The following is an 18375-nucleotide window of genomic DNA, read 5'->3' as shown; positions in this document are numbered from 1 at the left end:
ATATTTAAATCTTTATCTAAATGATTTATTGAAAGCTTATTTAACTTTTCTTTCAATTTTTCTACACTCCCTGAGAGATTAAAGGAATTAAATTCTTCCTTGGTGTATTGAGGAATTTTGAAAATAGGAGTCTGTAAAGGGTTTCCTAGAGTAAATGATGAAGAGGATTTTTTGGATGTAGATGGTTCAGGTTTTTGAACCTCTATTCTTCCTAATTGTTTTGACATAACTGTTAACATAGTATTAGCAAAATTTAATTGCTGATGGACTTTGTTAGCTTCTACCTTATAAGGAGATGCTTCGATTTCTTGACCATCTTTTATTGCTATTTTGACTCCAGTTTGTGGAGGGTATTCTGAAGTAATGGTATTATTGTCAGGAGTTTTCCAGATAGTATCTATTTTTGTTATTGGATTGACGTTTTTCCAAAAAGGATAATTAAGGTTGTTTTTAATACAATAATTTTCGAATCAATCAAAGAAATAGATGTTTGTTTCAGAAACTTCCATCTCTTCATAATATAAGGTTCTAAGATTTTCAGTTTCTAGCTTACTAAAATTCTTGAAGTACCATAATCTTTTATCTTTATTGTATTCAGCCATAAAATATTTCCTAATGAAATCTTTATTTATTTCAAAACTAGATTTTACTCTACTTAACATGTTGATTTGAGATGGTGTTGGAGAATAGTTACTAGATTCTTCATCTTGATATATAGGGGTTGCTATGCTAGGACTCGATGTTGTATCTATTCCTTTAAGTTTTGATGATACAGAAGATCTTGGAAGATCTACTCGGTATAACTGTTGAGGAGTTCTAATACTAAATGAATTTGACCTATTCATTCTTAAAGTGAGATTTACTCCTTCTTGAAACAATTCTCTTACTTGAGTATTATGAACCTTTGGTTGGGGTAGAGAATTCTTGAATACCCATTCCTCTGGAACATTGCTCATAACTTCTTCATGAGTAAGTTTCTTTGGAACTTGTACTAAAGATCTCTTAAGATTTGCTTCTAACATAATGGTTTCTTGTTTTGGGGATGATCTTAAAGCTTTAAAATTATAATTGATTTTTGAAACTTTATAATATACTCTGTATATTATTGAGAAAGGATCACTTTCTTCTTCAAATATATCATTATTTGCTAATAAATCTAATTGTATGGCATTTTTTGTCCAACTATTTTGAAGATTCATAGCATAATTTGGATAGCAGTTAAAGAAGACAGGACCATCATGAAGATTTGACTCTAAGACCGCAATTAATGAATCTTGTGGCTTTAATAGCCTCATATCTCTTAACATTTCTATTATTGGGGAATTGATACCTAAACGAAAGTTAGGCTTGGCGGCTACTTGTATTAAACCTACATGAATGAAATTAAAACCATCTTTGATGTGTTGATCTAAAACATCTTCATTTAATAATTTTATAGTACTTGTATGATCAGAACTATGTTGACAACATTCTATCGTAAAAATAGAATCATCTGATCTATTGAATAAAGTATGTTGCTTATAAATTTCTTTCTTTTTGACTATAGGGATTGACCAATTTTGAAGTGCTCTTTCTATTGAAGCTATTTCTAACTCTTGTTGGGCTACCCTAGAGAGTTCTTGATCTTGGTTACTAGAACCAGAGTTGGATGTTGATGGAATCATGATCTGCTTGTTCTTTCCTAAACTCATTTCACTTAGGGTTTTGATTAATCTAGCCATGTTATATACTTAAGTATCTTAATAATAGTGTTTCTTCCCAATCTAGCTAAACCAACGGTCTCACTACCTCTCAGGCTTTACTGTCGGGACCACTAGACTCCAGGGATACCTCACACTAAGTCTTAAGAACTTGAGGATAAACAAAGTGATTAACGAAAACAGTAAGAAGAAATAAAGTTGCAGAAAAACAAAAGATTGATCCAACAAAAATTAACTACTGATTCCAGAACCCTTCCCTCACGGGAAAAGGCTCTGATACCAGAAGGTGCGGAAGATAAAAAACATTTTGCAAATATGAAAATATGAAAACTCAGAGTACTTACAGAAACAAGCTATATATATATATATATATATATATATATATATATAGTTATTCTAGTTCGTCAGAGTTGAGTTGACTCATGAGATTAATCTCTAAAAAAAGTCAATCACCTAAATATATGTGTGTGGTTGTGCATCACCACCGGAGGTAAAGAGATTCATGCTATCTCATTTATGGAAGAATATTGGCATTATTGTACACGCTCTCAATGATTTGATGAATAAAAATTGTTTTTAAATGATTAAATTGATAAAGGATATTAACAAAGCTATCTCCTAGTGGTTGGCAAGTTAGATCTTAACAAGTTTTAAGTAAATCAGATCCCCCTAAGTGGAAAGGCACAAGTTCAAAATTCAAGAAAGTCATATCTTGAAAGGAACTACCACGATTTCCAAACAAAAATAAAAATAAAAAGTGCATGAACTAAAACTGGGTTATTACTCAAAGAGATGCTAGCAACTCAGTGTTAAGAAAACCGAACCGAAATGGTCGGTCGAACCGGTTCAATTAGGAACCGTATAGGTGGCCAGTTCGGTCAGGGTCATTGAACCGGACGTTGGACCGTTGAACCGGTCAAGAACCGGGAAAACCGGTCGGTCAATGATTTTTAGAAAAAATTATTTTTGAAACAAATTTTGTCTCCACTATGGTTTGAACCTTGGACCTTGTAGTTCCAAAAAGAATTGTATATCATTAGGCCACAAGTTCTTTTGTGTTTAATAGTGCATAGTTTTATATTTATTATAAAAACACAAAGATTGAGAAAACAAATCTTCCATTCAATCCACATATTTAACTTAAGTAACAATTTTTAATAATATATGCATATTACTTAACACAAAATGCAAGGGTAAGATGTCGGACTCGCAATAAATAAGTTAGATTCCCACAAATTTAAACCCTCGCGAAAGTCATGTATTTAGAAGATATTTGACAGCTTCCTAAACATGAATTAAAATTGGGTTTTTACTCAAAATTTTATGGTTAAATCAATTGATATTCTTAACCACCGAATTTTAGTACCCTAATAGCAGCGTTCATTGCAAGAGCACAGCACGCAAAACTTTCCACCTCGATGAGGAAGCCTAGAAACCATTTCAAGCACTAAATTACTTTCATGGTCAAGAAGGACTAAGATCTCCCACAAGGAGGAGAAAAACCCGTTACAACCATCAATATTGCTTTGTGATCCGTTTACTCCGCAACACCATCCATGTCAACGTTTCTCACTGTATATATACTCCCCATGCAACATTGTTTCTCATCAAATAAAAGGGAGAGAATAAAAAAACATAAAAAAAGAGCTGTATATACAAAGAGAAAATTACAAAAAAAGAAAAAGACAAGAGAAAAAAAAAAACAAGAAGAATATATAAGATGGGAAACGCAAAGATTGTTCTGGTTGTGCTGTGCCTCGCCGTGTGCGTTGGAATTTGCAGACCAGATTCCCCCGCCACTTCGCCTTCTCCCTCCCAAAAATCGGATTCTCCTCCCTCTTTTGCTTCCTGGGCTTATGATAAGTTTTCCCAGTAAGCATCATCTTCTCTTCTCTTTTATTTACTGAAATTTAAGTTTATTTCTGCTGTCCAAACTTAATGAAATACATGAGTCGTCGTCTAATGTAGTTGAAAAGCTCACATTTCTTATTTAGGTGAATTTAGAATATTTGTCCGATCTTAATGAAATACATGAATCGTTTGATTTAGTCAAACGACTCAATAGAGAATTCAATTAATCCTTTTTTGTTACGTGAACAATTGTTTAACTGATCGAATTTTATTGTCAGTGTTTTCGGGCCCTACAGGAACGATGAACCAGTATTGCCTCGAACCACCGAGAATTTACAAACTGGATTTGGTACCGGACTTGGTGCTCCGGTGGAAGCACCCGCACCTGGTATTTCTTCATTGACATTTCTTGCATGAAAAATGCTAACAATTCAATATACTTTTTATGATTGATTTATTTTAAAAAAAAATAATCACATTTTAATGTGTTGATTTTTCAAAAAAAAAAAAATCAATTGCGATTAGCGTGTTGAAATTTGTCCTCTCATATTCTTTATTGAAGATTGCTTATAAAAAAAATATTCTTTATTGAAGTGTTATTGAACTTGAGTCCGTTGCTTTCTGTCTATACATCAGGACCTTTTGCCTCAGCTCCACAGCCATCTTCTGAAGCCGCACAACAAGCATTTTCATATGGAAAAGACAAGGCTTACGACATTAAAGACAAAGCAGAAGTGGCTTATGAGGACGCTAAAGATAAAGTGGAGAGTGCATACCAGTCAGCAAAGAAAACAGTGACTTAACTAAGTAGAAGGTTGCAAAGTTCTGTGGAGGCTACTAGGGACATTTAGTTAGATTGTGAATAAAATACCATGATAGGTGGAAGATATAGGGATAGAGAGCTTTGTGTTCCTGGCAAAGCCTCAGCTATATCGAGAGTTATATCAGCATCGGTATAACGAATATGTTTTTGTTTTTCATTTTCTTTTCTAGGGAGAGGGGTACATTGATGTATTTTGTCCCACTACTCTTGAAAAATTAGTTATTTTTCAAGCATTATATGATAAAAAGGAATGAAATTTTTTTTGGTATATCGAAAAGATAAATTGCACCATTTTCTAGACCTCTTTCACCTAATTCATACGATCCCTAACTTTTATCACTTAAACAAAAAAAAGGAATGGAATTTAAATGTCTTAAGACATTTATTTTAGATTAAAACAATTCAAGAATCATAGAAGGAAGATATTGTTATATAAAATAATAATAGCTTTATCAAATAATATTCTGCAAAATAGAATATTTAACAATATAATAAAAAAGAGGAGTGTTTTGTTGGTACAAACAACCACATAGCCTACTAATACACTGGTGACTACATGACCAATATTAGTCAAGTTGGTAGGTCAGGATGACTAAAGATCGAGTTAGAATCAATACAGAGCATGGTTTAAATTCTTCTAAATACTAACTGGCTAATTATAAAGTTAAGTTGTTAGAACTATGATCAAACTAACTTAATCAAAGTTAAAGTTTCTCAAATGGTTAACCACCCTCACAATTGATCAGACGAACACTATAAATATTGTTTCATTGTAGTGTAAGCTATTTAGACAAATCATTTTTTCGTGTATTGTTCTTGTAGAATTTGGTATATTCTCTACTCTTAAGTTAACTTGAGCGTCATAGCGTTTTTTTTAATGTACTTCCATTGTCGTGGATTTTTTTTTTAAAGCAAAAAAGAATTTATTGATAATTAACGAGATGTCACAATCTACAAAGAGATCGGAAGCGTAAAAGCTTCAAAAACAACCTAGCCTAAACAACCCAAAGCCAACCAACGAAAAAGAGAAAAAAAAAAAAAAAAAAGGAGCAGCCAAGACAACATCACAAACCCCTCAACCACCTAAACCACAAAAACCCAAGAATCTAACAACACACAAGGACATTGACAACCCTGTCAAAGAGATTCTACTCCAACAAAATAATAAGTTCTTAGAATGCTACAATCAAAACATAGGAAATTTCCTTCTCACGAAGAAGAAGAAATTGGAGACCATGTTCCAATTCAAGAGGGTTTGATTTAGCGACCAGAACGTTGCATTGAGGACTTGGATAAGTATGCACATGTTTCACGCACGCAAAGAGAGGAGAACTCCAATATTGCTAGCTAGTCATCTTATTGAGAAATTTGTTCGCCACTTGCGAACAAATATTCGGAAGAAACAAGAAGAGGTTCAACATAGTTATGTGAGAATCGTAACCCATAACGAATCTTATACGTCAAACCGCTATAATTTTGGCCAAGATCAAGAACCTGTTTTCATAAGAGATTATGCTGGTGGATATTCCCAGGGATTCAAGAAGCCAACAAAGATAGAATTGTATCTTGGAAAAACTTGGATACTTTACTCATGTTTTGTTTGCTAGAGCCACGGCTCATTGACCTTGAGGAAAGGTGCATTGCGTTGGTTCAGTTCTCTTCCTTCCCATTTTATTGAAGGACGGGACGAGCTCTCTAGCAAGGGACTACCAAAGACCTCTAATACACTGGGAAGATTAAATGAGGAAAGCATGGAGGAATTCCGAGCAAGAGGTGCTAAATATGTGAATATAGAAGGTATCTTGGCCGATCCAATATCACTTGTTGCAATGAAGATTTTGAAGGAATAATAACTGACCATGATGATCCGATGATGATATTAGCTAGCCACCATTGCAAATGTTGAAGTTCAACGAGTATTTATAGATCTAGGAAGTGCATCTAATGTAATGTTCTACAAGTACTTCAAAGCTTTGGAGTTTATTGACGACGATTTCATTTCCTATGAAACTGATTTGGTTCTAGCTCCAAAATTAATTCTGACCTCGGAAGAAGCTACTAGATGAGTTAACTTACCTGATAGAGTAGGATATGCATATATTCCTTTCATGTAATTAAGCAATTAGATCCCTGTAATTATGTTGTGCATAATTAGCTAGTTGACTTTGATTGTATTGTTTTGGTATTTATACTCATTTCAGATGAATGAGAAATCACCCAATTATCTTACCTTCTTACCTTCTTACATGGTATTACGACCTAATTTGTGATCCTTTCTTGCTTCCGCTTTTCACTTCAGCCGCCGGCCTCCTCTCCCTTGGGTCGCTCCTGCAGCCGCCGGCCCAGCACCTCTGCGTGCTCTCTCTCTCTCTCCATTGTTACCCCGCTCGTCCTTGCCGTTCAACAAACGCTGCCCCGCTGTTCCGCAACAGCCACGCCGCACTCTATTTCTGCGTCTGCCCACTCACGTGCCCAGCCGCCACGCCCCGGATCCACGGTCGCCGCTCCTTCTTCTGACTGTCGCGCCGCCACCCTCCGGTAGCACCCTCCACAGCGCCGTGCCGCTCCTCTCCTTTACCTCGCCGTTCGCTGTTTTTCCTTCCAGGTTGCCTTGACCCGTGAAGAAGTTCTGACCCGTGCTTCTTTTCTTGTCTGCCCGTGAAGACAAGCACGTGCCAAGCCACGTGCCCTTTTCTTTAGCTGGTTCGTGCAGACCAGTCCTTGCTCACTCGGTTCAACCGAACCCGTTTTCTGATTCCGGTTCGCCCAGACCACCCAGAAACAAAAAAAAAACTCTTTTTTTTTTCCTCCACTCTTGGCCCAACCCTTCACCACCATGTCTTCTCCAATCTCATCGGAGAGCACCCCGTGACCGCCACCACTCCTACGGTGGTCCCTACAGTGGCTCCTCCTGCCCCACCGGCCAAGCTTGAGTTTCACCCGACGCTTGTTGTTTCGAACATTAGGAATAACATTCATATTATGCTTGCCATGGAGACAGACCGCTATGGCACTTGGGCGGAGCTTTTCCGCATTCATGCCCGTTCCCATCGGGTTCTACATCACATTGTCCCTGTTGCAGACAAGCCTCCTCCGCCCGTCACTGACCCCACTTATGAGCAGTGGGCCACTTTGGATGCCACGGTCCTTCAGTGGATTTACTCCACCATTTCTGATGACCTAATGACTACCATCATGGAGCCTGACTCCACTGCTTTCACCGCTTGGACGCGTTTGGCGGATCTCTTTCACGATAATCAGAACGCCCGTGCTGTCACCCTGGAGCAGGAGTTCTCTACTATTCGCATGGAGGCTTTTCCGACCGTTGTCGCCTACTGTCAGCGTCTGAAGACGCTTTCTGACCAGCTCCGTGATGTTGGGGCTCCTGTGAACAATCATCGTCTGGTATTGCAGCTCATCTCCGGTCTCACTGATGCTTACAAGGGTGTTGCCACTTTGATTCGCCAGAGCAATCCGCTCCCCTCGTTTCATCAGGCTCGCTCTATGCTTACCTTGGAGGAAGCTGGTATGGCTAAGATGAAACCTGCTGAGCCTCTTGCTGCCTATGTTGCTACTCATCCGTGTCCTTCTAATGCCTCTTCTCAGAGCTCTGATCGTAAGTCCTCCAATCGTTCTCGATCCCACAACTCTAAAGGTCGTGGTGGGAATCGTGGCAACGGTGGCGGATCCCGCAGTGGCACCTCTCAGGGCTCATCTCCTCCGATGCCACCTTAGCCGCAGTACTTTCCATACCAGCATTGGGGATGGGCCCCGCCTCCATGGGTCGTGCCTTGCCTCCGTGCCCATACCCTGCCTCTTAGTGGACTCGTCCTTCTGCCCCTCCTCGACAACTCGGCATCTTGGGCCCACGTCCTCAGGCTTATGCTGCTTCGACCTCACCCATGCCCACTGACATTGCCACTGCCATGCACACCATGACACTTGCTCCTCCGGACAGCACCTGGTACATGGACACTGGAGCATCATCTCATGTAGCAGCATCGCTAGGTAATCTCACGTCTTATTCTAATTTAAGTCATCTTAATCAGAAATTGTATGTTGGTAGCGGACAGGGTATTCCAATTCAGGGTTATGGACACACCACCCTCCCCACCTCCCATAAACAGAAGCCTTTGACCCTATCCCATGTCTTGCACACACCATAAATTGTTAAAAACTTGATTTCTGTGCGACAACTCACTACTGATAACAATGTTTCTGTTTGTTTTGACCCATATGGTTTTTCGGTTAATGATTTTCAGACGGGGATTCCACTCATGAGATGTAATAGTCCTGGCAACCTATACTCAGTTACTCCGTCCTTTCCATTTGCTGGTCTAGCTTAGAGTCTCTAGCACAATCGTCTTGGTCATCCTAGTTCTTCTGCCTTGCAGTCTCTTAGTAGTAATAAATTCATTAGTTATGAGCATTTGAACTCTAGCACCGTTTGTGAGTCTTGTGTGTTTGGTAAACATGTTCGGTTGCCATTTGTTTCTTCTAATAATGTTACTGTGATGCCTTTTGACATTTTACACAGTGATTTATGGACTTCGCCTGTTTTATCTTCCGCCGGTCATCAGTATTATGTATTATTCTTAGATGATTTTACGGATTTCTTGTGGACGTTTCCCTTAAGTAATAAATCTCAAGTTTTTGAAATGTTCACTTCTCTGTCGAATCACATCCGCACGCACTTCTCCCAAAATGTCAAATGTCTTCAATGTGATAATGGGCGAGAATTTGACAATAACTCTTTTCATGCTCATTGTGCTGCTCATGGTCTTATTTTTCGCTTCTCCTGCCCCCATACATCCTCTCAAAATGGCAAGGCGGAGCGCAAAATACGCACCATCAACAACATGATTCGCACTCTTCTCGCTCATGCGTCTGTTCCTCCGTCATTTTGGCATCATGCCCTTCAAATGGCTACCTATCTACTTAATATCATTCCCCGGAAATCTTTGTCCAATCTCTCTCCCACTCAACTTCTGTATCGCCGTGACCCGTCTTACACACATCTACGCGTGTTCGGTTGTCTTTGTTATCCTTTGGTTCCTTCCACTACCATTAACAAATTACAACCTTTCTGTAACCATTGATGATCCCACTATCTCACCTCTTCCCAAAAACCCGACGCTAGCTCTTTCAGACCCAAATTGGAAATCCGCAATGCAGTCTGAATTTGATGCTTTAATTAGAAATAAAACTTGGGATTTGGTTCCTCGTCCTAGTGATGTTAATATCATTCGCTGCATGTGGATTTTTCGTCATAAGACGAAAGCTAATGGTTGTTTTGAGCGTTATAAAGCTCGTCTTGTAGGTGATGACAGGTCACGGATTGCAGGTGTTGATTGTGATGAGACCTTCAGTCATGTGGTGAAACCAGCGACCATTCGCACAGTACTCACCATTGCCCTCTCTAGATCTTGGCCCATTCACCAGCTAGATGTTCAGAATGCTTTCCTCCATGGTGATTTGCATGAGACAGTCTACATGCATCAGCCATTAGGTTTCCGTGACCGTACTCATCCTGATTATGTGTGTCGCCTGCGGAAATCCCTTTATGGGTTGAAGCAAGCGCCTCGCGCTTGGTACCAGCGGTTTGCCGACTATGTCTCCACCATTGGTTTTCAGCATAGCACCTCTGATCACTCTCTTTTCATCTACAGACGAGGCTCTGACATGGCTTACCTCCTACTCTATGTTGATGACATCATCCTCATCAGCTCCTCTCATGACCTTCGCAAATCTATCATGGCCCTTCTTGCCTCCGAGTTTGCTATGAAGGATCTGGGACCGTTGAGCTATTTTCTGGGCATTGCTGTCACCAGACATGCAGGTGGACTTTTTCTCAGTCAGAGTACATATGCACGTGACATTATTGCTCGAGCCGGTATGGCATCATGCAATCCTTCTGCCACTCCAGTTGACACCAAGCAGAAACTCAGTACTTCTGTTGGTACTCTGTGTGATGATCCTACTTTATATCGGAGTCTTGTTGGGGCTTTGCAGTATCTCACATTCACCCGTCCTGACATCTCTTATGCTGTTCAGCAGGTGTGTCTTCACATGCATGCCCCCCGCACAGAGCATATGCTTGCGCTGAAGCGCATCCTGCGTTATGTTCAGGGCACTTTACAGTTTGGTTTGCATCTCTATCCTTCTCCTATCGAGAAGCTTATTTCCTACACTGACGCAGATTGGGGTGGATGTCCCGACACTCGTCGCTCTACTTCTGGCTACTGTGTGTTCCTCGGCGACAACCTCATTTCTTGGTCGTCCAAGAGACAACCCACGCTTTCCCGGTCCAGTGCTGAGGCTGAGTACCGAGGCGTTGCTAATGTGGTTTCTGAATCATGTTGGCTACGCAACCTACTTTTGGAGCTTCACTTTCCTCTCTCTCAGGCTACTTTGGTCTACTATGATAATGTTAGTGCCATCCACCTATCTGGCAATCCTGTCCAGCATCAGCGCACTAAACACATTGAGATGGACATTCACTTTGTTCGAGAGAAGGTCGCTCGTGGTAAAGCACGCATCCTTCATGTTCCTTCTCGTCACCAGATTGCTGATATCTTCACCAAAGGTCTCCCTCGAGTTCTCTTTGATAATTTTCGTACCAGTCTCAGCGTTAGTGAACCTCCCGCTTCGACTGCGGGGGTGTGATAGAGTAGGATATGCATATATTCCTTTCCTGTAATTAAGCAATTAGATCCCTGTAATTATGTTGTGCATAATTAGCTAGTTGACTTTGATTGTATTGTTTTGGTATTTATACCTATTTCAAATGAATGAGAAATCACCCAATTATCTTACCTTCTTACCTTCTCACATTACCAACCATCTCATAACATGGACAGAATTGGTATTGAACATATAACAAAACACAAAGCTAATTTAAATATATAGAATGCTTTTTTTTATAAGCAAATGTTAGTTGTTAATTGTTAGTAAATTAGTTCATTCGTCATAGTTTGAACCATGATACTCTGCAACTCCTTTCATTTTCCTTAGCTGAGCTACCCTTTCCCCACATATAGAATGCGTGAAATCTCCCTCCGTCATCCATGTTCATCTCTTTTATCCAGCCTTTGTTTCTTTTGATTATATCTTGATGGTAGACCACACTCAATCAGTACTTCAGAAAGGCTAGTCCCTAAAAGAGCGGAAGCTGTCTGGTAATTCATCTGTCGGTAACCCATTAGAGGACAAAATTGTGTGATTGGGTGTGTGGGGGATCCTATTTTCTTCAACTTCGATTTGCAAGAAAGTGAGCTGGTTCACAAACCGAGGCTTCCATGATTATTGAAATAAACTTGAAATGATAAGTACTCTCACTGCTAGCATAAACTTGCTTATAATAAGCTTAAAAGAGGGTTGTCGTGATTTGCATTATTCATATTCTTAGCAATCATTCATATGTTTTCTAATTTATTCTTTCTACTTTTGGAGTCTTTCCCCTTTAGGGAAGTTTCTGTCTACCTAGAGAAGAGGTGAGAGTTCAATTGGTGCATATATTTTCATTGCCTGCTTGTGTTTGATTATCAAAGAGCACACAACATATATAGAAGATTCCCGATTAATTAAAATTGAATGGTCAAATCATGTAATTAATATAAATGAGAATGAGAATACATATAATAGCTTCAATTCTTTCAAATAATGCATCAAGCTAGCTATTCCTATCTGCATTAATTTTCACATGCTAAGGATATGCATATTGCATTGTAACATTTTCCGTAGCAATCACAGGTGTGTCCAAAATGTTCTAGTGTTCAATTAAAATCAGGCTATCTTTATAAATCATGAAATCTTATGAGGTGTAGCTACTCCAAATAATAAGTTTGAGAAATGAAGAGAAAAAGAAAAAAGTGATAGCATGTGTTGTGACACAAAATATGAGATGTATGAAGATGATGATATAAATTTTGGAAGAGCTAGCACTCTAGGCTTACATGATTTGCTTCTTCTTCATTGCTTGCTTGCTATTGTGCATCCAAACCTTGAAAGCCTGTCTTTTTACACCAACATGAGAGCAGAATTGCTTCACTTCCTCTTCATCTTGCTTCTGGATCTTCCACCCCAGTTTCTCAGCAAACTCCATCATCCTGTCCTTTTGTTGCTGGGTGAACTTAGTTCTGAACCTCTTCTTTGATGATAGTGGTGGCTGCACTGATAATTGGCCTCCATCATTGGACTGGTGAAACATGTTGAGATCTTCACTTGAGGATTCAGCTGCAGGGCCTCCACTGCCTCCCCCAAAGCCCATCATCAACCCTGGTGACGAAGAAAATCCATGTTTATGATGCAGAGAAGAAGGGTGAATCCTGTTCTGACCATTGCTTTTGTTGTGATGATAGTTGGAAACTTGTTGAGGTTCTCCTTGAGCCTCTTTTCTGTGAAAATTGCGGTGGCACTCGCAAGCAGCACAGATCAATGATTCTGGGGTTCCTTGTTCTCCATTTGGCATGAACTCGCCACATCCATCTGTGACATGACTCCCTAATCTCGCTGCATGGTTCCTCAGGCATTCTCTGTATCTAATTAATAGAGAAGAAGAAGAACTTGGATCTGGATCTCTTGTGGGTTGTTGTTGAAGTTGAACTGAGTTTGGTGGAAGAGGAGGAGAAGTAGAAGAAGGGGTATAAATATGATGGTGGTGGTTATGAGAAAGTTTAGGTGGATGATTGAAGATTATTGTGTGAGTTTGAGAAGGCTGATCACTACTTGAAGGTAGAGATGGAGAAGAGGAATCTCTGTTGGGGAGATTATATATCAAAGTGGAAGGCATCTCTCTCATTTCCATAATCAAATCTAAGTTCTAATTAATCAAAGTGGAGGGCTAAAACCTAGCTAAATTGATCTCATCATCCCTTTTTTTATCTTTGTTTCTAATCTAGGCTTGCTTAGACCATCATGTTTTTTGTTTGATTATGGTTTTGGATCTTCCTGTATAACCCTAATTCATCCCCCCTAATTAAGGTAGCTCACCAACAACTTTTTCTTACCTGTGCTTTTCCTGATATTGACGTTTTGGGTGCTACACTAAACTCAGCTAATCAACTTTCACTAGTCAATGCTAACATCCATAGAAATGTTTCGATCAATTTCTCTTTTTTCAAAATCAATTTTAGCACTTAGAAACTACTGATAGAAGTTTTTTCTCAAGAATTGATTTTCACAGTAGAATCAATTATACCGTATATTGTAGCACCGTATATTGTAGCACTAATACATAGGACAATTCTTTTGAACAAGAGTAAAATATGAAGAGAGAGATGGAAAAATGGACAATTTTTTTGGGAATTGATTGAACTTAGATGAGACTATCTCAACTGGGACCCTGGGGTACCTAAACTTGGACTTCCCTTTGCAGCACTATTGGACTTTAGATTTGAAGAAGAAAGAAATTAAAGGTTAGTTGCACCTGGAAGGAGAGAGATAAATAGAAAGAGGAAATAGAGACATTAATTAGAAGACCTGAAACACATGACATTGAATAAGAAAAACATCTGGAAACTGATCAATCTTAACAACTTAACACTTAACAGAAAACGGGTGTGAGGTGAGAACTGAGAAGAAGGGGTGTTGTTTAATTAAGTAGGAAAGGAAGAGGTTAGAGGAGTGGGTTGTTTTGCACTACTCAAAGTGAGTGATGAGTGATGACTACACTGACTGCAAGTTTTGTCTTGCAAAACAACCGACAAGAGTTCATGGTGTTGGTTTCTCTTTCTGATCTCTCAGCCTTGCAAGCACGCTGGTCCAGTTACTAATTATTGCATTTCCTGAGCCACTCTGAAACCCTGGTGCAATATGCAAACCCCTTCAAATGTATGTCTGTCCTAAAACAGCATAAAGCAAGCTAGAGAAGAAAGAACAATTGGTGGGGCCGATCAAAACATAGATATTATAATAAGTGATGATACTTCCACTCCACATTCGAATAGTGTTGACATCATACAAACAAACATCTCATTTTTTCTATCTATCTTTTTCTTCTATAACATGTTACTAGTTACTTTTTTTTTTCTCACTCTAGATGTCTGTTGCATATTTATACTATATGTATGTCCATAAATCATTTTCCAATTCGAACTCCTCTCTCTACCCGAGGCTGTTTGTGCTCGTAATGACTTTATGCGCCTGCTACCGCTGCAATATCTGCATCCCCACCTTCCTTTCTTTCAAGTTACAACTCTTGCCATTTGCTTCAACATTTCTCTTTCACGCGTGAACTCCTGCTTGTCCTATTCTAGTTACTTTCTTCTGGGACTGCGACTTTTGCCTTGTCCACTATACAAAGGATAACGCCTACGGTTTTATATCATTCGGCTTCTTCTCCAAAACCATATTATGTGGCAGATAGTACTCATTCTTATACCCGCGTTTTCAAAAATTACACATATCCGTACTTATATCCGCGTGGGTAACAATTTGAATGCCCGTCCCCGGATCCTGTGGGAACCTATGTGCCCGTACTCGTGTCCATTACCCACAATTATTTAACCAAAATGTAATTTTTACTATTTCCATTTAAATTGAAAACAAAAATACAACAAAATTTATTAAATAGAAAACATTAATTAAAATACAAAAGATCATTCAAATACTTAGCAAGTATAATTATTAAACTAAGTATAATTCTTTTGGAAGAAATAGGCGAGAAGTTATAACTTTAAATTTATGATTTTATATTTTTAATATAGTCCTAAAATTGTAGAGTATCAATTTACTTATTTTAAAAATAAGTGAGAACAAATTAGCAATGATTATTAATAACTTACTTACTCACCTATATTTTAAAAAAAGTAAGTTAGAAATTTATACTTTAACTTAAATTTTTAATATATTGCTAATATATTATTATTATTATTAAGTGCATGCGGGTATGAGGCGGGTTGGATACTATAGTACCCAACCCGCCCCATACCCACTACTTTTTGCAGGTAATACTCGTACCCATTTAGCGGGTTTTTACCCTACCCATGGTGGGTATTTTTTACAGGTACTCTATGGGTCCGAAACCTATCGCCATCCCTAGGCCGAAGGAAGGGGATGCATAAACCAAGTAACCAACCGTTCTTCAATTAGTCTTTTCTCACAAAAACCATGCATAAATTGAGTCCATATATATACTTAAGGTTTATATACTCTTGAGGTCCTTGAAATTGTGTGGCGTACGAAAATAAGCTCTTGAAATTTTTTTTCCCGATTCCGGATCCCTGGAATTTTTTTTTTAATTGAAATAGGCCCTTACCTGTGTTTCATGTTTATGTGGCTCATTTTTTATACAATCACAATTTCCACATGAATTTTTATTTTTTATTTTTATGCCAAGTGTGTTAATGATTTACAAAAACCGAGAAAAAAAAACCTTTCCTCCTTCTTCCTCCTTCATCACCAAGAACACAGATCCACATCAGGCAGCAGGGAAAAAATCAACACAAAATCTTAGATCCTTCATCTTGCAATAAAATCAACACATCTCACTGAAATCTTACCTCAACCTCACATCATCAATTGTAGCACACTCAAACACCAAGTTCCATTAACACTACCCAACACCAACCCAGAACCCACCACCGTCACCACCACACCTCTCTCCGGCCCAAAATCTCCAACACCTAGATCTCTGAATCTCCACTCAAGCTGGTTTTCTCCATCACACGCATAAAAACAAAATCTATTTTTCGTGAATCAACACACAACTTTTTGTTGGAGTGGGCATTTTCTCATGAATTGCTTTCAATCTTCTCCTCTTATTGATTAATAAACATGATTTGGTTTCTCTAAATTGTTATCAGTGGACTCTGTATTAAAATCATGGTGGGTCATTAATTTTTTGAAGAAAAATTGGGGCTCTCTCTCTTCATCAGAAACATGGCTTGGGTTCTGAAATCTGAGGTTGGTGAAGAAGGGTATTTTTGGGTTTGAAGGAGAACTTGACTTCAACCTTTTCTGGATCTGAATAAGAAGATGAGTTGGTGTGATGGAGGAGCCGAAGAATAAGAAAAAGGGAGTGGTAGTGGTGAGGTGGAGAGAGGAGCAGAAGAAGTTGAAGGTTGAAGGTTGAAGGTTTATGGAAGTATGAAGAAGAGGATTGAGGAAGATGGAAAGTTAAAAGAAAATTAAAATTAAAAGAAGAAATCCACGTGGAAATTGTGATTGTGTAAAAAAAAGTCACATAAACATGAAACACGGGTAGAGACCTATTTCGATTAAAAAAAAATCCAGAGATCTGGAATCGGGAAAAAAAAATCCAGGGACTTATTTTCGTACGCCACACAACTCCAAGGACCTCTAGAGTATTTAAGTCTATACTTAATTACTTATCTGCCCAGAATGAAATTAAAATAATAATTTCTCTCAAATAAAATTTGTAGCAATTGGGCATGAAGTATGATTGCTCAAATTCTGAAGCCTTCTCCCAGATTGCATCTCAGATCATGGCGCGTATAGACCTTCTTAGGGTTCGAGTGTGTTTTGGGTGTTGTTTGGCTTTGGGGTTTTTATGGGGTAGTGGGGTATGCTTTGGGATTTGTCTAGTGGGTCTAAGGCTTCTTTTCCTCTCTAGTGCATTCCTAGCTTTGGGTTTATCTTTTTTGGGTTGGGTTATTGGTTTTTTTATTCCTTTTGAGGGGGTTTGAATATCATTTGACTATATTGTCATCAATAAATATATATATATATATATATATATATAATTTTAATTTCGAAGAAAAAAACTGTACAAATTGACCACATCCTCAAATTGGATAAATTTACTGTTTGGTCCAGTTTTTTAGTTTCTCTTCTCCTTCTCCGTAAAAGGAGAAATTAGGTCAAACGCAATTTATGAAAAGTTCTTTATCTAATTTATTTCTTTTGAAGAAAAATATAGTGTTTTCTCTTTCATGTCTTCATTAATTAAGCTACATAGTATCAGCTATCTCGATTTCCTTTAGCAAGGCAAAAGATCAACAACTTGATGTCTTTTGATGATGCTTCAGAATGTTGATCTTTTCTTCAGTGAGTTTCCTGTAAAATAGTTCACAACAACTACTAAAAACAAATTTCCATCACTAGACTGTTAATCATAAAAACCTAGAGAATGATCCTTCATGATCCAACAATATCCCCTTTCTGGTGATGACAACTCCAAGAAAAAAAATTGCTAGAAGCTTTGAAACTCAAAGGGACCATCAGTAACTTCAATAAAAAGTTCTTCAACAATGTCCCCTACTTTTCTTCTCCCCTATCGTAGTGAGAAGAACATTCTATGATATGTATGAAGTTCTTCAGCAATATGAATAATTATCATTTGTGTTAGATGTCTCACATTTGCTAGAGATATGGCCAAACAAGTGTTTATAAAGGGTAGAGCAACCCTCAACTCTTGAACAAGCTTTTGAGTTGAGTTAGGTCTCCCTAATTCTAATATGGTATCAGAGCTTATCCTAGATCCATTTGTTTATTGTGAAGACCTCTCATATTTGAGTCACTCGTTGTTGTTGTTCATTCCACGCTCCAGATGTCCAGCCCTAAACGTAAGGGGGTGTGCTAAAAGTCTCACATTGGCCAGAGATATGACTAAACAAGTGTTTATAAAGGGTAGAACAACCCTCAACTCTTGAGTTAACAATTAGAGATACATAATTAATCAGGTTAAGTCCTGGAACATAATGAACAATTAGACTTATTAGCATATTATTCATAGTAATCATAACATAAGATGTGAAAGATAATATATGCAGCAGGAAAAAGACTAGACACGATGAAGGAGATAGGTCAAAGATGAATCCATCGGAGAGGAAAGACTAGGAAAATGAAATATATTTTTTTCAAACAAAGTGTATGTGTGCAAATAAAACATTAACAAAAAACCAAAATGGTAACAAACAAGAAAAAAAAAACCCAAATGGGAATAGAAAACTCCAAAGCGGTACATTGTTCCACTTGAAGAAGATGCAACATATCTTTGATTACCACTTAAAAGATCACAGAAAGTGAAATTCCATGTGT

General features: G+C 38.3%; 3 protein-coding genes across 3 annotated transcripts; 2 read left to right on the top strand and 1 right to left on the bottom strand.

Annotated features, from left to right (window-relative positions):
- The first annotated feature begins 3299 nt into the window (after window positions 1–3299).
- Window positions 3300–4665, top strand: LOC130713634 (uncharacterized). Its single transcript, XM_057563415.1, has 3 exons — window positions 3300–3572; window positions 3830–3939; window positions 4188–4665. Exons 1-3 carry the CDS (start codon window positions 3421–3423, stop codon window positions 4352–4354), a joined length of 429 nt encoding a protein of 142 aa, XP_057419398.1. The 5' UTR covers window positions 3300–3420; the 3' UTR covers window positions 4355–4665.
- Window positions 4666–7365: 2700 nt separating this feature from the next.
- On the top strand, window positions 7366–8109 carry LOC130712388 (uncharacterized). The gene has a single exon (XM_057562224.1). The coding sequence runs from the start codon at window positions 7366–7368 to the stop codon at window positions 8107–8109; it is 744 nt and encodes a 247-aa protein (XP_057418207.1).
- Window positions 8110–10752: 2643 nt separating this feature from the next.
- LOC130714548 (zinc-finger homeodomain protein 6-like) lies at window positions 10753–14304 on the bottom strand. Its single transcript, XM_057564455.1, has 2 exons — window positions 12330–14304; window positions 10753–11649 (listed from the first exon to the last, which is right to left on the bottom strand). Exons 1-2 carry the CDS (start codon window positions 13178–13180, stop codon window positions 11436–11438), a joined length of 1065 nt encoding a protein of 354 aa, XP_057420438.1. The 5' UTR covers window positions 13181–14304; the 3' UTR covers window positions 10753–11435.
- Window positions 14305–18375: the final 4071 nt, after the last annotated feature.

Source organism: Lotus japonicus, chromosome 4 (genome assembly GCF_012489685.1).
Source record: "Lotus japonicus ecotype B-129 chromosome 4, LjGifu_v1.2".
Classification (NCBI taxonomy): domain Eukaryota; kingdom Viridiplantae; phylum Streptophyta; class Magnoliopsida; order Fabales; family Fabaceae; genus Lotus; species Lotus japonicus.
This window is presented reverse-complemented; position numbering and strand designations above follow the sequence as displayed.

What these genes read in the sequence shown, in the direction of transcription:
- LOC130712388 (XM_057562224.1), top strand. Translation starts at nt 7,366, where the DNA reads ATGGAGACAGACCGCTATGGCACTTGGGCGGAGCTTTTCCGCATTCAT.
- LOC130714548 (XM_057564455.1), bottom strand. Translation starts at nt 13,180, where the DNA reads ATGGAAATGAGAGAGATGCCTTCCACTTTGATATATAATCTCCCCAAC. An exon ending in ATGAAGAAGAAGCAAATCAT is followed by an intron (nt 11,650 to 12,329) that starts GTAAGCCTAGAG and finishes TTTGTGAACCAG; the next exon opens with CTCACTTTCTTGCAAATCGA.
- LOC130713634 (XM_057563415.1), top strand. Translation starts at nt 3,421, where the DNA reads ATGGGAAACGCAAAGATTGTTCTGGTTGTGCTGTGCCTCGCCGTGTGC. An exon ending in GCTTATGATAAGTTTTCCCA is followed by an intron (nt 3,573 to 3,829) that starts GTAAGCATCATC and finishes TTTTATTGTCAG; the next exon opens with TGTTTTCGGGCCCTACAGGA. An exon ending in GGTGGAAGCACCCGCACCTG is followed by an intron (nt 3,940 to 4,187) that starts GTATTTCTTCAT and finishes TCTATACATCAG; the next exon opens with GACCTTTTGCCTCAGCTCCA.